Raw genomic sequence first — 19,183 nt, 5'->3', positions numbered from 1 at the left:
ACAAAAGTCCATGTTATAACGTTAAAAGTTAGTGTATGGTGTATCACCTGTATAGCTTGCAGCTGCCTGTTTTGATTATATAAATTGCTACCAGAAATATGTCTATCCATATAAAGCAGTTTGAACTTACACAAACCTGGAGGCTCAAAAGGAGCTTTCTTCAGTTGTGTGGAAAACATTATTACTCCCACAACATCTAAAGCCTTGTCTACACTGCCACTTTACAGCACTGAAACTTTCTCGCTCAGGGGTTTGAAAAAACACCCCCGGGAGCGATGCAAGTTTCAGCGCTGTAAAGCGGCAGTGTAAAGTGGCTGCTAGCTACTCCCCTCATGGAGGGTGGTTTTTTAAAAGTGCTGGGAGAACTCTGTGACTACACAGCTACGTGCTGCAACTACACAGCCACGTTGGTAGTGAAGACATACCCTAAGTATTTATTTTTTGGATGCACCAAACGTTTCACACCCCTGACAAAGCCCATTACAAGAAACTAAGTTAAAAAGAGGTCTCTTGACAGATTAGCATTATATGTTAATTTTTAGGTCAGCACTGTATAAGTGTTTACAATATTTTTTTCTATATCATACTGTTTGCAGAGGATCTTTCATGAAACTTGCTAGTGACATTCTTTGCACAGCATTCTGTCCTCTCAATAGCTGAAATGACCAGGCACATACTGGTATACAAGAGATGTGAGCAGGATTCTGTATTTTAATAGTAATTACAAGCAATGGTACTGAGAAATACCTATTTTGATCTTGTAGAGTAAAAAAGTAGCCTCTAATGTGTATTCTACACTGATACAAATTCAACAATCCAGAAAGATGTACCTGAAGCCACGCTAGAAACAGGATTTTTTCCCCTTCGATTCTGATAAAACGTATATCCAACTCACAAGGAGATACTACACCAAATCTGTGATTCCGTTATTAATGATGTTGGGAGCAATCCAACTTCATACTACAAACTTTCCAAAATTTTCCAATAACTATACATGCCGTATCAATAGCTATATTTGTAGATATGTGTATTTTTGTCACTACTGGGTCCCCCTCAAACTATTCAGTAGCCACTGAGAAGGGACACAGGAGGAGGAACAACTCAAAGTTGTATTACTTCCAGTCTGGTTCTTTTGCACAGAAACCTAAGAGTTTTGCAGGGAATGGTGGTGCAGAGAGGACTATCCTCCCCCTGCTCCATCTCAAGTATGAAGAGCTCCAACCAAATAATATCCAGACAGAGCGAGAAGAGGGAGAAACAGAATTGCATAGGTAGCACTACCACATGGAAAGAGGGAAATCTGTGAGTGAAGTACACCTGTGCTTGTAGGTCTGTGGGGGCTGACCTGACCCCGAGTGAGAAATTTCCCTTAGAAGGGACCCAGCTCATCCCTTTTGCTTGGTAACTTGCACGGGTATATCATTAGTCGTCATTTAGTTGAATGGACTCATTTGGTTTTGTACTTGATCTTTAACTTGTAAAAGAGAACTTATTGGCCTAAACAAAATATATGAGAACTTGACGACTATTCAGAAATGAAGCAGAGTACATTTTGATGCTTGATAAGAGCAGAATTTCAACAAGAGCCAGATTTCAAAATCACACTATGTTCAGGCATTTGGGTGCCTAATTTATCTTTTTAATTAACACAGTGGGCACTCAAGTGCAGTAACTGTGTGCAAATGATGAGTTACACATCTAACTGGCTGCAATTAATACATACTCAAATACATGACATTTTGCATGTGCAAGTCTGCATGCACAGTTCTGAAATCTGGCCCAGATTAACTAGTCAATTACACAAAATCAAGAGTAGTACAATTGTGACAAAAACATAAATATATAGTTTGCCAAATCAAAATATTCAATACCTTGCAGAAATATACACACAGATGTTATAAAATGTTTTTGCAGTGTTAAATGTGAAATATGAACCACTGTAAATGCAGACTTTACATTTAACGTAATAAAATTTTATTCTCAATTGTTTTCTGAGCTGCAAAATTACCACTTTTCTCTCGCTCTCTTTTTTTTTTTTTTTTTTTATAAAGTAAAAAAGGAAGCAACTGCCTATATTTAGAGGAGTGATGGTTATGTTATGCAAGAGACATCGGGAATACAAGAGATGTATTTGTTTTCTGAATTACAACACTGATCTTATGATCAGTCCTTCAGCTGATGACACAGGCAAAGCATGTCTCGCATAAGTATTATGGACTGAAAAATATCAATTTGTACTAATGACTTGTTTCATAGCTATAAATCAGGTGTTGACTTAAAATGATATAAAAGCTAAATGATATTTTGAAGCATTTATTCTAACAGTGAAAGTTCAGTGTCATGCCTAACAAAATTTTGAGGACATACAAAGTTTAAAAGAAGAATCTCAGTGTCTCACTTCTGGGAGCACAGGATGATCATAAAAAAGCATCTTGATTGCAATGTAAACTGTATCATCATTTAAAAGTGTTGCAATGTTAACAACTAAGGTGAAGAGGACAGCAGAGGGGCAGACTTCACACCTCACTGAGCTAAAGTGGGGAAAGTTATTTCACACCTTTCTTACCGCTTCTGTATGGTGACAAACGGTTGTTTTATACACACTCTATAAGGGTGGCAAAGCATGAAATTACATCATCACAATGAAAAGGCTAGAGAACTGAATGCTAAAATGAAAGCCTACAGTCTGTTAAAAACAGATAATAAAATACGTGGGTGAATAAAGTATATAAACAATACTTTATTAGAATTAACATTTCTACTGTATCGTGAATATTAATCATGATGTGTCTAAAGCTACACACACTGCACTAAAATGATACTCTGAGAAAATGATGCCAACCTGCAAATTTTAGCCAAGATAGTCTGGTTACTCTTTATAAAGAAGACACTTCTATTGTCAATCTGCCTTTAGAATCAGTCTAGCTAGTGTCCTGGTACTTCTGAATTTAATACCAGAATATTTATTTCCATTACTGTTCATAATTTGCTGCTGCACAGAAACTGGATAATTTGCATGAATATGATTAGTAAAAATAAAAAACCTCCACACTTTTACAATAAGATACAAGGTTATTTTTAGAGCATCGATAGGTTGGAACATAAATTTATCAAAGTGCTCAAAAACATCACACACCATTTTTGAAATAGTAATACTTACCAGTCCACTTACGGCTACAATCCAGATGTAGGAACCAGAGGTTACGAGCTGGAAGATATAAGAGTAATGATTTTAATATGGGTATTAATATTTACACAGATGTTGTTGTCTGATTTACTATCCCCTAGTATTATGGTAGGACTTGTGTCTATCTCCTCAAAAAGAAAAGGAGTACTTGTGGCATCTTAGAGACTAACAAATTTATTTGAGCATAAGCTTTCGTGAGCTACAGCTCACTTCATCAGATGCATCCACTGAATGCATCTGATGAAGTGAGCTGTAGCTCACGAAAGCTTATACTCAAATAAATCCGTTAGTCTCTAAGGTGCCACAAGTACTCCTTTTCTTTTTGTGGACACAGACTAACACGGCTGCTACTCTGAAACCTATCTCCTCAAATTAAACAGTCAGACTCATCCATTTTTGCATAAATTCAGTTCCATAATAGCAGTGGCACACTCCAGAACTAAAAGAGATGGAAAAAGCAGGCGGGATCTGTCAGATGTTCTTTTCCCACAATACTATGCATTTTATTTTCATTTAGCATTATTAAGTTCAACATAATGCTTTACAGGAAGTCCGTTTATAAGCTACAGAGAAAAACAAGTTTGAAAGACATATTTAAACAAAGGAAGTGACTCAGCAGCTCAGAGGGACTGGGAAAGGAGTCCCAAATAGAGGAGGCAGCATAAGTTAAAGGAGCAACTCTTAATTGTGTAGTCATGGAGTTGGCCCAGAGTGGAAGTCAAGTTTTAAGAAATGAAGTTACTCTACCCCAGTGGGAAGTTTGTGGATATGAAATCATAGCGTTAGGTTCGAGTGAGTCCATAAGAGAACTGCATAGGATAAGAGAGGGGATCCATTATTTGAATTAAGGTATAGATATTTAGTCACCTGGAGAAAGTCAGCCTCAGTGCAAGGAAAGGGCTGAAAACCAGACTGAAATTGGTAAAGGAAGTTCTCTCTTCTGCCTCCATCAAAACCATATGAAAAAGGCATCTCCTTACTGAGTCCTTTCCTATCTTAATCACTGGCTTTTGCTTTCTTACCTTAGCTTCCTAACAAATAGGTCACTGCTGCTGCCAACTGCTCTGACTTCACTCGAACTTTCCCTGTTGCATTCACAAGTGCTATTGCCACACAAAGAGTGTGGAGCACTCATTTACCCTTTCTTCACTCGTGAATTATGATCTCATCTCAAGTCACCCTTTTTGCAGACAGATTCTGGAGAAAGTGGCCTCATTCTGGATACCTCTCACAGAACAAACAGATAAGGTTTCAGAGGGATCAAGGCAGAATGAGGTGCTTGAGCACAATGCAGAAAAACCCTCCAAGTGCTCAAGGACATACAGGAGTGAGGAAGAGTTGTTAGAGAAGTGGACATGAGTCAGTATTCTGAAACTGGCCTATTCATCCCAAAACACACTTAACCATGTTTTATACATTTACTGGTACTTTCCATTGGTAGTTTGAGATATTTTTGAGTCTTCAAGGATGTGTATAAATAGGCATAGTTTCTTATAAATGTGCAAGTCTCCTGTTACATAAATCACCCATTCATTTTTAGAACTTTTTGTGGCTACTATGTTCATCTACCGAATACCTAATATTTTCTCATTAATTTTCCTCCTTATGCTTTTGATATTATGATCCACATAAGTTTAATGTCAGATTCTTATTGACAAGTTACGAATTTTATTTGTCAGATGGTAATGCTGTGTATGAAAATAAAATATAGCTATCAAAATTGTTAATCAACCAGATTCTTGCTGCTGTCAAACACTCGCAGAATCTTGCTGTGAAGTTGCATTAAAGTTATATATATATATATATTCTTTCCTGCTTCACATGGCAGGAAACAAGGAAATAAGAAAAATTCAGTTAATGTCACATCAATACAGTGGTTGAGCTATCAGTATTTTTGTTAAAGTAAAAAAGATTAATCAAAATAAGAGATTTCATAACTTGGACTTTACACCTTTTTGTGGGGAACAACAGACATAGAAGTTAATGAAATAGCAGTAATCTTGCATACTGGCTCATCTCATCCTACTACAGTAGGTCACTGGCATTTAGAAATCCCTACTGTACATATTTGTCCTCCTTGTTTTAGGTGGTTTTATAAGGCCTGAGGGCCCAGATTATTTGAGGTATTTAGGCGTTGATGTGTTCAGTTTTGCAATGCCTAACTGATTAGGAGACAATCTCATTGTCTGGGCCATGCTGGAAGAAACACAGGAGCCAATGGATGTAGTTCAATTAGGCAGCAAATTTATTTATGTAAAATATCTGGGAATAGCCAGCAATAAATTGTAGTATGTAAGTCATCATTATTTCTTTAATCATTTCCATGTGTTTGAGAGGGCTGCTGTCAGACCTCCTTTCCAACCTGGGCCGCCTGGCTATCCTCCCCTTGTATGAGGATTAAGGGGGCAGGAAAAAGCGGGGGATTGGCCCACTCTGATTTTGTGGTTAGGAGGGTAGGTGTTGCCAACCCAATCCCAGTCAGAGAAGTCTTCTCTGGAACTCCCTGGAGTACAAAGCCCTCCCTCTCTGGTCACCTGGAAGTGCAGTGCCCACCTCCCCACCTGGTCCAGCCACCTTCCTGATCTCTCCAGGTAAACCGGTCCCTTCCTCCATCTCTGCCACCAATTGCAGAGGGGAGCCCTTCGAAGGGCAACAACCCTTTTCTTCTAGCCAACTGAACAAAGGACCCACCACATACAGTTGCAGTGGACACATTTTCAAAAGTTATTTAGGCATTTAGGAACCTAAATTGCATTGACTGTCAAAGGGATTTTGGCTCCTAAGAACCTAACCCCCTTTTTAAAATGAGATTTAAGCTCCTAAATCAGTTAGGCTTTGCAATGCTGAGCACAGCAACACCTAAATACTTTTAAAATGTGGGCCTAAGATGAAATGTATGGGTGGAAATATTACAAAATTAGCTAGAGGGCATGCAAAATTATAAACTGCTTCAATGAAAGGTGAACAAGAAAGCACATACTGTACCTGTAAACCCAGTATATAGACCAATGTCTTGTTTGTGATGGGAAATTGGCCTAATATTTGTGTCACTTGCATCCTTGGAATGGAGCAAAAAAATGGTACAAACAGAGCAAATACAGGACCCAAGCTGTGAAAGAAAAAAATATATATATATAACATAGACAGTAATTAGAAATGATTTCAAAAGGTCTCAATTAACAAATTAATTCCAAATAACTTAATACTTATCTTAATTTCTTAAATACATTATGCAATTGACATTTTTGTATGTTATTTTCCCCAACATTTAGTTGGGCTTTTTATACTGTCATTCTTTTTTGTTTGTTTGTTTGTTTTCCTTATTTGTCAAACTAGCTACAAGGACATTTTATTTGGAAAAATACACACTTTTCCGTAAAGATATTATATACATTTTGAGGACTGATCCTGCTCATATTGCCATTATTCATGTAGCACCCAAAGTGTAATACATGCTTTACAGACAAAGATACAGACAAGGTCCTGCCCTAAAAAAAGACAGTCAAAATAGATAAATGATAAGGGATGGAGTGATGGAGGCATCAGCAAATAATTGAACATCTTCCACAGCCTGGGAGACGCAGAAGCAAAGGAAACCACACACCTTCCCATGTGTAGGGTGGGGAGGGGGAAAGAGACACAAAATTTTCACTCAGTTCACCCACAAGGGGCACAGGCAGAAGTTTTATATAGATCACCAACAGGAAGGAAAATAACAAAACCTTACTCCAGGACAAAGATGCTTTTTTGCTCCAAACAGGTGAGTGGCAAGTAAAGAGTTATACGGCACAAGAGAGAGAGAGGAGAACAGTGCATTCTACAGGGCTCCCCTGTTATCCATAACTCAAAGCGCCTACAGAGTCTGTAAACCCTAAAAGGCAAATCTCGGAGAAATATTCCTGACTACCCAGCTTTGCTGCTTCATGTTGCCAAGCACTCTGTGGAGTGTGGAAGCTCTTAAAGATAACCTGATCCCCACTTCCCAAAACTTAGTAAACATTTCAAATATAGAAAGAAAATCTACACAAATTACCTGACTAAAACTTCATTATGCTGAAGTTAAGGTTGAAAATACAGATCTGTAACTTAAGGGTAAAAAGAAACTTTAAAAAAATGTAGTTAAAATAACCAGCAGCAATTAGAAACTCAGGATTTTTAGAGTTAAGGTGCATCTTGTAGGAAACAAGCTTTGGAACTGTGGAATTTAGATACACAGATAATAGCAGTTCTTTACAAGTCATTCCATTGTCTATACTTTTAAAATTCATTAATAAAATAATAAATACAACTGTGTTAAATACGTAGACAGGAATACTCACAGGCTTGCTGAATTATAATCAAAGTTCCTACTTCCACAGACCCTCCCAAAGAGAACTCTCAAGGAACACAATGGAAGTTCTATAAGCAGAGCAGCAGCATGGTCAGGACCCAAATAATTTGCTGACATGCTCACTCCACTTTCATTTCACTGAATGGGTTAATAATGGTGGAAATGTACTTATGAGTTAAACTACTATGAACAACCAACACAGAAGATTCAATATATATGGTCGAAATACAATTTTCATGCTGCTCAAAGAATTGTGGCTATGAATATTTCCTTTGGTTTATGCTCTACCCGCTAAAGACCTCCCTTTCATCGTCTCTGGAGGTTTCAGTTCTTTAGTTTGGTTATGGGGGATAAAAGAATAAGGTAATTTTTAACATCTTCTATTTTATGCATATGACAAAAATACATGACATAAAATTCTAACTGAAGGAGAGATGCTGAACAAAATACATTGATCAGTTTTACACATTTTCCCTCACATATAAAGAAAAGATATCCATATAAACATAATATACAACATCCTAACAGAAATCTGAATTGTTTAAGTTGTAAGAATTCAAAAGCAGGGCTAAAAGGTATAATATGTATAAAGACTCATTCTACATGACTGATTGCATAACTTCCATTGGATCCAATGTACCCTGCAGCATATCAGGTATAAGAAAGAAGAGAAAAATAAAGAAGAGTCCTTCCCTCTCTCAAGACCACTCCCTGCCAATAGTGCATGAAAATTGTTTTGTCTTATCATTGTCAGAGAAAAGAGTAGTTTGGATACCTAATTTAGGAATATAGGCTCAAGAATGGAAGCAACAGTTCCCTTCTCCAAAATGTCTTTCTTCAGTACAAAAATATCATATGGAAATAAATTGTGTAGCTTCACCCACACTTGAGAATAAGCGTATCCTGCACCCTTGAAAAATTACTTCTCTGCTTCACCCTAAGAATAACAAAATACCTTTGTAAGGCAGTAACTAAAAGGAACAATCCAAATGGACATATCCTGCAAATCAGAATCTATGCACCCTCACATCTTTATTAACATGCGTGATAAGATTTTTAATGATACTTCATAAATCAGTGTCTACCTTAAGCTTCTGAAAAGAACTTCTGCAGAAACATTATGTATGTAAAGGTATGGGAAATACATTTTCCAGTTCTGGATAGAAGGTCTAGAAACTTCATTTATTTATTAGCTTTCAATACAACTAAGTAAAGTTTTATTTTTAAAATATACAGATTTTTATTATTCTTTGTTGTATTTTAACACTGTTTCTGGAGTGTCAGCCTTAGTTAACTCTGCTACCTTGCACTCCTGCAGTAAAATTTATTTGCTCTTTATATCCTGTGACGGGGCAAGGCCAGATGGCTATGGAAAAGTAGTGGGAGATAGATATATTAGCTCCAGGCTAAACAAATCCCTGGTACCAGGATAAGTGAAATGGCAGCTGCTCCAGGTCAAGACACCTGGGGCCAATTAAGAACTTTCCAGAAGGCAGGGAGAAAGTTAGGTTGATTGGGACACCTAAAGCCAATCAGGGGCTGGCTGAAACTAGTTAAAAGCCTTCCAGTTAGTCAGGTGGGTGTGCATGTCAGGAGCTGTGGGAGGAAGCTGTGCTGTTGGAGACACTGAGTAGTACACACCATATGAGGCACAAGGAAGGAGGCCCTGAGGTAAGGGTGAAGTGGAGCTTGAGGAAGTGAGGGCTGCTGTGGGGGAAGTAGCCCAGGGGATTGTATATGTCATGTTTCTAAAAGGTCAGCTACCACAGCTGATACTACTAGGGTTCCTGGGCTGGAGCCCGGAGTAGAGGGTGGGCCTGGGCTCCCCCCTTACCTTTGCCCCCTGATTAATTGCTGAGACTGGGAAACAACAGAGACTGTGCAAGGAAGGATAACTTCTCCTCACCTTCCTCACTGGCTTATGATGAAAATGGCTCAGTAGACTATAACCCTTGTCTCTAGAGAGAGAAGGATTACGTGGAGGGTCACAGTGAGCCTCTGAGGCTAGCAAAATCTGCCAGGAAATGTGGGACCCACGGAAGCAAGGACAGAGCTTTGTCACAATCCTTATAATAAAATATATCAAATCACACAATACATAATAGAAACTAGAATGTGTTATACAAACTTATTTTAAAAATTACAGTACAGTCTTGATTTAAGTTTCAATAGTATCTACAAAATAAGACAACCTGAAAGAAAATCAGTTTACTCATTTTAAAGTTATGAATGCATAAAGTTGACAGTCTGCAAACTTGAGGCTGTTCAACAAATCTAAGATGCTGTAATTTAGAATAATCAGAACAACATAAGACTGGTCATACTAGGCCAGGCTAATGGTCCATCTAGCCTAGTATCCTGTCTTCTGACAGTGGCCAATGTCAGGTGCTTCAAAGGGAATGAACAGAACAGAGCAATTAACCAAGCCATCTGTCCCCTTGTCATCTAGTACCTGCATCTGGCAGTCAGAAGCTTAGGGACACCCTGAGCATGGGGTTACATCCCTGATCATACTAATAGTCATTGATGGACCTATGAACATATCTATTTCTTTTTTGAACCCAGTTATAGTTTGGGCCTTCATAGCATCTTCTGGCAATGAGTTCCATAAGGTTGACTGTGTGTGGTATAAAGAAGTACTTCCTTAGGTTTGTTTCAAACCTGATGCCTATTAATTTCATTGGGTGACCCCTGGTTTCATGGAGGGGTAAATAACACTTCCTTATTCATTTTCTCCACACCATTCATGATTTTATAGCCCTTTATCATATTCTCCCTTAGTCGTCTCTTTTCCAAGCTGAATAGTCCGAGACTTTTTAATCTCTCCTCAGATGAAAGCTGTTCCATATCCTTAATCATTTTTTGTTACCCTTCTCTTTTCTATCTCTAATATATCTTTTTTGAAATGGGGCAACCAGAACAGCACACAGTATTCAAGGTGTGGGCATACCATGGATTTATATAGTGGAATTATTTTCTGTGTTATTTATTCTTTCCTCATCATTCCTAACATTCTATTAGCTTCGACTGTCACTCCAGATTGAGCTGAGTTTTCAGAGAATTATCCACAACTCCAAGATTTCTTGAGTGTTAACACCTAAATTAGACTCCATCGTTTTGTATGTATTGTTGGGATTATGTTTTCCAATATGCATTACTTTTCATTTATCATCTGCCATTTTGTTGCTCACTCATTCAGTTTTGTGAGATCCCTTTGTAATTCTTCTGAGTCTGCTTTGCCCTTAACTATCTTGAATTATTTTGTATCATCTGCAGACTTTGACACCTAACTGTTTACCCCTTTTTCCAGATCATTTATGAATACGTTGAACAATACTGGTCCCAGTACAAAGCTTTATCGGACACTATTTACCACTCTACGTTCTGAAAACTGACCATTTATTCCTACCATTTGATTCCAGTCTTTCAACCTGCTACTGGTCAATGAGAGGACCTTCCGTCTTATCCCATGATTACTTACTTTGCTTAAGAGCTTTTGGTGAGCGTCCTTGTCAAAAGACTTCGAAAGTCCAAGTACACCATGTCCATTAGATCACCCTTGTCTACATATTTGTTGACCCCCTCAAAGAATTCTAATAGATTGGTAAGCTATGAGTTCCCTTACCAAAGCTGTGTTGACTCTTCCACAACAAATTGTGTTCATCTATGTGTCTAATAATTCTGTTCTTTACTATAGTTTCAACCAATTTGCCTGGTACTAAAATTAGGCTTACCGGCCTGTAATTGCCAGGATCACCTCTGGAGCCTTTTTTAAAAATTGTCATCTCATTTACTATCCTCCAGTCATCTGGTACAGAAACTGATTTAAGTGATAGGTTACATACCACAGTCAGAAGTTCTCCAATTTCATATCTGAGTTCCTTCAGAACTCTTGGGTGAATACCATCTGCTCCTGGTGACGTATTACTATTCAATTTATCAGTTTGTTCCAAAACTTCCTCTTCTGACACCTCAATCAGGGACAGTTCCTTAGATTTGTTACCTAAACAGAATGACTCAGGTGTGGGAATCTCCCTCACATCCTCTTCAGTGAAGATTGATGCAAAGAGTTCATCTAGCTTCTTTGCAATAGCCTCATCTTCCTTTCCTTTAGAAACTTAATTGTTCAGGGGCCCCACTGATTGTTTGGCAAGCTCCCTGTTTCTGATCTACTTAAAAAATTTGCTGTTTTGCTCATTGCTCTTCAAATTCTTTTCTGGCTTGCCTAATTATATTTTACATTTGACTTGCCAGAGTTTATGCTCTTTTCTATTTTTCTTAGTAGAATCTGACTTCCAATTTTTAAAGCATGCCTTTGTGCCTCTAACCACCTCTTTTACTCTGTTAGTTATGGTGGCATTTTTTTGGTCTCCTATGCTTTTTTAATTTGGGGTATACATTTAATTTAAGCCACTAATATAGTGTTTTAAAAAAGTTTCCATGCAGCTTGCAGGCATTTCACTCTTGCGACTGTTCCTTTTAATTTCCATTTAACTAGCCTCATTTTTCTGCAGTTCCCCTTTCTGAAATTAAATGCTGCTATGGTGAGCTTCTCTGGTATTTTTCCCCCAACAAGGATGTTAAATTTATTCATATTATGGTAACTATTACAAAGCAGTTCAGCTACATTCACCTCTTGGACTAGATCCTGTGTTCTATTTAGAATTAAATAAAGAATTGCCTTTCCCCTTGTGGGTTCCAGGATTAATGGTGTCTAGAAACTTTATCTCTGCATCCTGTTTTAAGGGGACATGTACCCAGTCAATACGTGGATAGTTGAAATCCCTTTTATTAATTATTATTATTATTGAGTTTTTTATTTTTAAAGCCTCTCTAATCTCCCTGAGCATTTTGCAGTCACTGTCACCATCCTGGTCAGTTGGTCGGTAGTATATCCTTACTGCTATATTCTTATTATGAGAGCATGGAATTGCTATCCATAGAGATTCTATGGTACAGTTCGATTTATTTAAGATTTTTATTATATTTGACTCTGTTTTCTTTCACATATTATGCCATTATGCCATTCCCCCACAAGCACAACTTACTTTGACATTCCTATACATTTTGTACCCCACTGATTGTCGTCATTACACCAAGCTTCTGTGATGCCTATTATATCAATATCCTCATTTAATACCAGGCACTGAAGTTCACCCATTTTAGTATTTTAGACTTCTAGCATTTGTAAGCAAACATTTATAAAATGTGTCACTTTTTAATTGACTGCTTTCATGTGGTGTAATTGAATGGGATTCTTTTTCATTTGACTATTTTTCTTCAGTTCCTACATGTACTTTATCAACTTCTATCCTCTCCTCTTTACTAGGATATAGAGAATACCTGTTAATAGATCCTCCCCTATAGGAGTGTCTGTCCAAACCCAGTGCTCCTCTGTACCTGTCAGCTTTTTCCAAAAAAAAAAACAAAACCCAAAAACCCACATACCTTTCCATTTGCCAACTTTTTCTTTAAATTTCACATCTTATTATCTAAGGAATCCATAATCACAGCAAGGTAATGGAGTATACATGCATACATCCATCATAAAATTGCATGCAAAAGTAGTATTATCAGAAGAGTGATCATATATAACATCCAAATGTTCCCTGACCTGTGAAATTATAATTGCCTGTATTTTGAGCAAATAACTTCACGGTTTGCCAAAACTGTAGTGTACTTTTCAGGTTTTATTCCTTCTGTACTCAATAATGACTCAAAACACACACACGGTTTACAATTAAGACTGCACTTAAGAAGGGAAATTACAGAAAGGAATTTCCCATGACCACTACTGCATTTTAACGCAAATAATAAAACATTGAAAGTTTCCTTAAAGGTTAATATCCACTGCAAATTGCAACAAAGAACAGAAAATGTCATCTCAAGATCAGGCCAGTGACAAATCTAATCCAATATCCTGTGTCTGACCATGGCCAGATTCCAGATAACTGAGAGGATGATGCAAGAAACATGAAAACAGACAATCAATTATTGGTGACAGCAATCAATCAGCAACTAGTTTATGCCCTGAAAAATTTGGGGTGATGCCCCTTAAAAATCATAATAACGTAACTGCAGATGAGATGCTCTCCTTGTCCGTATGTCTCTTTATTTTTTTAATATTACTAAAATGTTGGTCTGAATATCTTGAGGCACTGAGTTCCACTGGCTAATTTTCCATTGTGTAAAATATTTCCTCTTATCAGTTTTAAATTTGCTTGTTTTCAATCTCATTTGCCATGCTCATGTTTTTATACTAGAGCTTCTGATTTACTTTCTTAACACCATCATTATGTTCTGTACTTTTATCACGCCCAGTTTTATTCATTTCTAACTCCTCTCTGTAACAGTAGTTCTATGTCAGATTAATTCCACTGAAATTCAGTGGAGTTTCCTCAACCTAATCCAGTGCAACAGAGTAGAATCAACCCTCCCGCACTCGACTGTTCAATTCCTTTTAACAGACACAATAGCTAATATCAATCTGTTAGAAGATCTACAGCAAACTCGGTTGTTTTTTTTTTAAACTTTTTGCCCCAACAGCAAAAGTAGTTGCACACAATACCATAACTGACTAGTCATTTTACCTCAATATTTCTTCACTCTAGCTGCAATCGGCATTTAGCAAACACTATTGCAAGGTCTGTTTTTTTGCTTAAGTAATACATGTTTATGTTAAATAGAGAGGATGATCTTCACAGCAATGTGAGATTGAAAAGGCTTATTCACTCATCTCATTAACAATGATGGATTGGCTCCTACATTTTTGACTGCCTTGGCCAGTTCCATTTCAAATGTTCAAAACACAGTTGTTACAGCATTTCACTGGGAGACGACTCCCTGTTGTTGGAACTTCTGATATTTACTCAAACTTTATTTTATTTAGTTTATAAAATTTCAATACATACCTCCTACTTACACCCATTTGGACGTTACATGGGTTCTGAATAACTTCAGTTTCTCAGAGGAGCAAAATCCTGACATTGTGAACAGCTCAGTACAGATACAGACCAATACAGAAATAGTTTAAACTCACTCTGAATCAGGGGTATCAAACTCATTGTGTGCAAAAAAGGGACATATTCTGCACTTTTAATTATGTTATATGGCTGGGGCATACATTTAGGACTATACACTCCCATTGATCTACAACTGTTCTTCCAAAGATGTCAATGGGAGTTGAGCACATGAATCAAAGGTTGAATATGGTATTTATATCTGACTAAGCCCTAGATCCTGAAATTTATAACACAAGTAGATGCCTGTGTCCACTTCAATCCTTACAGGCATAACAATCTACCCACACCTTGTAAATTACAGGACTGAATCTAAAACTTTGAATTAATGTAATTGTTCAATAAGGTATTATCCCAGTCAATATCACTCAGTGGGAAAACATGCTCTCCTTTAAGGCCACTGCTGTTTTTGGCCTTTCCTTCTCCTCCTTCACCATCTTCATTTTCTTTCCCTCCTCTCTTTGTTTCTCTTCTTTCTTCCCTCTACATTTCCTTTCCTGCAGTAATTCCTAACCCCCCCCCCCAAGTGGATTCATTCTCAGCCCTTTCCCCATTCTATCTACAAAATGATCAGCTATAAAATCTATGCTGACCTTTCAGGTGTAATTATTAGGATTTAGAGTCAATACCACAATCAGATAAATTGGTAATTTTACGGGGAGGGTGGGAGAGTGGTTGTGACAATTTCTCAGAGCCAAAATTTCAGACTATCTACAAACTGAGTTTATGTTCTGTTCCGATTTGGAACATTACCTTTGCAGCCATGAGGGTTAGAAACTTACATTTTCAAAAAAGTGAAAGCTTAGAATATGAATATGAACAGAATAAACTTCGAACATGCCTCACGGATAACATATCCAGCCCACAGACCTACAACGCTGTGCATTTACACAGTCATCACTTGGACAAGTACATTCAATGCTCTACATTTGTAACCCAATACCCTACATTTACATGGGCATCATTTAGACAAATACATTCAATTTTGATACCCTCATTGCAAAACAAACATAGCAAAGGTTTAGAGAAAAGCAATATGTTATACATGTTATGTTATTTGTGTTATATATTTAAAAAAATGGAAAGGAGGGTTTTCATAGCCTAAAAGTTTAAAGTGACTCGACCTATTTTGTATGGAACACAGGGAAACAAAACTGAGGATATTCTGTAATGCAGAGGTGTATAAACTATGGGCTCATAGAGAAAAGATCAGTCAGGCACTCCTACTTGTCCTTTTCTCTTGAAGAAAAGGATAATACTCAAAATTAAAAAAAAAATTAAACAGTTGAAAATCAAATACTTTTAAATCAGCAAACGTCAGTGCAAAGTTTGGGAAGAGAGAGATCTGGTTTTACAACCAATAAAGTAAAGATCAGGGAGCTGATCATGCAGAGGAACTTCTGCAAAAATCTCCACTATAGTTAATGGAAGTTTTGTGGGAGTAAAGTCTGCAGAAATAACTCTTAAGTGATTTCACTTGGAATAACCCATTATACTACTGCTATTACTAACTACTACACATTTTTCTTTAGTATGTACTATCTACAGAGTGCCATGCAGAAACATAAGCTAAAACATTCATGCCAATTAAATTTATTTGGGCTTGAGAGCAAGAGCCCTGAGAAAACTGCAGTTAATGCAAAATGCAACACTACGCCTCCTAAGTAACACAAGTTACCAAGAGCAAATCACCTCAATGCTCCGCTGCCTGCTGGCTACCCACAGAGCACAAGGTTAAGCTTAAGGGGTCAGTCCTTACTCTGAAAATGCTAAATAGAATCCAGAAAACCTAAAGACTAGCTCACCCACTGGGATCCTCAGGCTAATGGAACTGTTCCCAGAAGAGTGAAGCTCACCTATACACAAGATAGGAATCACCTGGGAGATGGCCCCTGACTATATAACTCTTCCTCAAAGGAGAGGACCTGACCTTGGGAGGAAGGATTGCCTTAAAGTTATGGCCCTAGACTAGGACTCAGGAGACCTAGGTTCTATTTCTGTCTCTGCCACAAACTCCCTGTGTTGGCAAATCACTTCATAGCTCTGTGCCTCAGTTCTTTCTGCAAAAGGGTGATAATGATACTTGCCTACCTCACAGAGGCACTGTGAGGATAAGTTCACTAATACCTGTGAGGTGCTCAAATATTAAAATAATGAGGCCTTTATAAGTCAGTAGATAGACAGAAGTACCAAAACTGCTCAAAATACAAAGTATATTTCTTAGATCTTGCATTCCCGAAGAACATAAACACACTAGCTTACATGCAATCCTCCTACATACAAAACCACCCAAACAAACAAGCAACCTACAATGATGATTTGGGAATTGTCTGTACAGCTTACGAATTCCGTCTGAGCTCTCTGTATGCGTCTTTATCAGACTGCAAACTGGGACCTGGCTGCCTTCTCCGTTGTGTCTATACCTCCAGGTTGGACAGAAATTCCAAGTGGTAGTGGTACAGGGCTGTCAATACAGAAGTTCATTAAATTGGGACCATCTTCTGAATGCTCTAGAGTGGTGAGGAAGATGAGACAGGGAACATGTGTAGGGTTTATTTTTGTATAGATCTGTGTTTTTTCTCGTGCTATTAAAGAGCAATGGTGGTTTGTGCACGATATATTACACCCATCACCTGCCCCTTTCAAGACTTAACCTGTGGATTCAGAACATCCACATAGCTGGAGTTCTGGGAGAGGATGTCTGAGCACAGGGAGAGCCTCATGCGTCAGTACTAGCGACAGGAGCTAGGCAACTGGACTGCAAGGTTTCAGTTTTCAGGAGAATCTGCACCCTAAGAGTGTGCCTAGAGTCCCCAAGACAGGGGGAGTGCCCAGACTTGGTTCAGACTCCAGAGGCTTAAAGCACACTGGATCCAGCGGTTGAATTTCCTCACAGCAGCTTAGTGAGTGGCCACAAAAGGGTGCTTGACCAGGTCTATGATACTTATACGTACAAATGGAGATGAAACCCTATTTGACTGACTTTCACTTTCTTGTTTCAATGTCCTAACTCTGGAACTGGCAGTCAGATACTCCAGTGACAGGAGTGGCATAATAACAGAAACCAAGTAGTGAAGAACTCCAGCAGTGTCCCTCCACTACAACAATTACCATACTGTCACATCATGTTAGCTGGGAGGACCCTGGATAAGCTTTCTGTGCGGCCCAAGAAAGTGCATTCTAGTAATCTAATTTATCAAAGATATGCATGATGGGATCAGATCAGGTGTGAGAAAGGGCTGGTGACATTTTCAATGGCAAAAGCAACCTTGAAAAGGACGATAGTTAATATTCCAATTCTTTTTATATTATTATTAATCATGCACTGGGACCCACTGTGCTAAGAAGCTGTACAAACACAGGACAAAAAGACAGTCAGCTCAAGTATCACACCCATATTTATACATTTCTGGTGGCATACTAAGTATTTTTACTGCTGGGCACAGACAGAGTGGAGGTATTGCTCTGTCTAGTCACGTGTAATTTGTGTAATTTAAACAGTTTCTCTCTCAATTCCTCATAGAAATGAATTCTATTCTATGGTAAAGCATGTAAAGATGCAGCTTAACTCCTCCATCCCTGCCCTTCCCCCACCCTCACAAATTAAAAAAAGATACATTACTCCAAAGCTCTTCTGAATCTGGTGCTGGAACCGAAATACACCACAAGGGCCTTATCTAATGAGGTGCTGAAAGGCCTAACCAACTACTCAGCTCCATGGATCTGAGGGGGCTCAGCATCACTGAGGAGGCATTCAGTATCTTAAAGGATCAGACCTTTTAGTAATCTACTTCCTAACTATGCCTACTCACTCAGATTTTAAAAACAGGTCACTAAACCAGACCACTAAACACAGACCAGTTTTTGCAGAACTGATCAGTAGGAGTTTCTGGGGGAAATCCCAGGTAATTCTAGATCCGTCGTAAAAGCAAGTGACAGGATTTTCCATCTGTCATTGATCTCAATAACTTTGTTAGCAAGTAGACGATTTAACTATTTGAAAAAAAAAAAAAAAACTGTTTACCCAGAAACAAAGCTGACAATAGCTTACCTTAAAAGTCTGAAACACCTTTCCTTTCATGCCTCCTAATGCATTCCAATAAAGCCAATTTTTTGGGATCAGTTTTAATTTTTTACAATTATTTAATTTGTGGCACTTTTCACATGTGTATCTTATACCTGTTATTTATTATTTGCAAACTTAATGAGAAGGCACAGTCCCTAGAATGACTAGAATGTTTACTACAGTGGTTATCAAACTGCAGGTCGTAACCCAGTACTGGGTCGCAGAATGTCAGGCACTGGGTCGCGGCGGCTCTGGTCAGCACCGCCGACCGGGCCATCAAAAGTCCCATCGACAGTGCTGCCCGGCTAAGGCAGGTTAGTCCCTACCTGTTCCAACGCCACGCTGCGCCCCGGAAGCAGCCAGCAGCAAGTCTGGTTCCTAGACAAGGGAGCCACAGGGCTCCACACGCTGCCCCTACCCCGAGCACTGGCTCCTGGCCAGTGGGAGCTGGGGAGGGAGGGGGGGAGTTCCTGCACGCGAGAGCCATGTGGAGTCACTTGTGTACCTCCACCTAGGAGCCGGACCTGCTGCTTGCCGCTTCTGGGGTGCAGCGTGGTCCACGATGCCAAGACAGGCAGGAA

The 19,183-nt window shown here is 38.5% G+C and overlaps 1 protein-coding gene across 2 annotated transcripts in view; it reads right to left on the bottom strand.

Moving 5' to 3' along the window:
- UBAC2 (UBA domain containing 2) overlaps positions 1-19,183 on the bottom strand; it is a 163,659-nt gene that overhangs the window by 48,940 nt on the left and 95,536 nt on the right. For both annotated transcript variants that reach the window (XM_084621083.1, XM_084621084.1), the window contains exons 5-6: positions 6,173-6,296; positions 3,161-3,208 (exon numbers count right to left, since the gene is read on the bottom strand). In XM_084621083.1, the coding sequence (XP_084477209.1) occupies positions 3,161-3,208; positions 6,173-6,296 (172 nt within the window). The remainder of the gene's footprint in view (positions 1-3,160; positions 3,209-6,172; positions 6,297-19,183) is intronic.

Source organism: Lepidochelys olivacea (assembly GCF_965140295.1).
Source record: "Lepidochelys olivacea isolate rLepOli2 genome assembly, chromosome: 1".
NCBI lineage: Eukaryota > Metazoa > Chordata > Testudines > Cheloniidae > Lepidochelys > Lepidochelys olivacea.
Note: the sequence above shows the minus strand (reverse complement) of the source record. Positions and strands in the feature narration are given on the sequence as shown.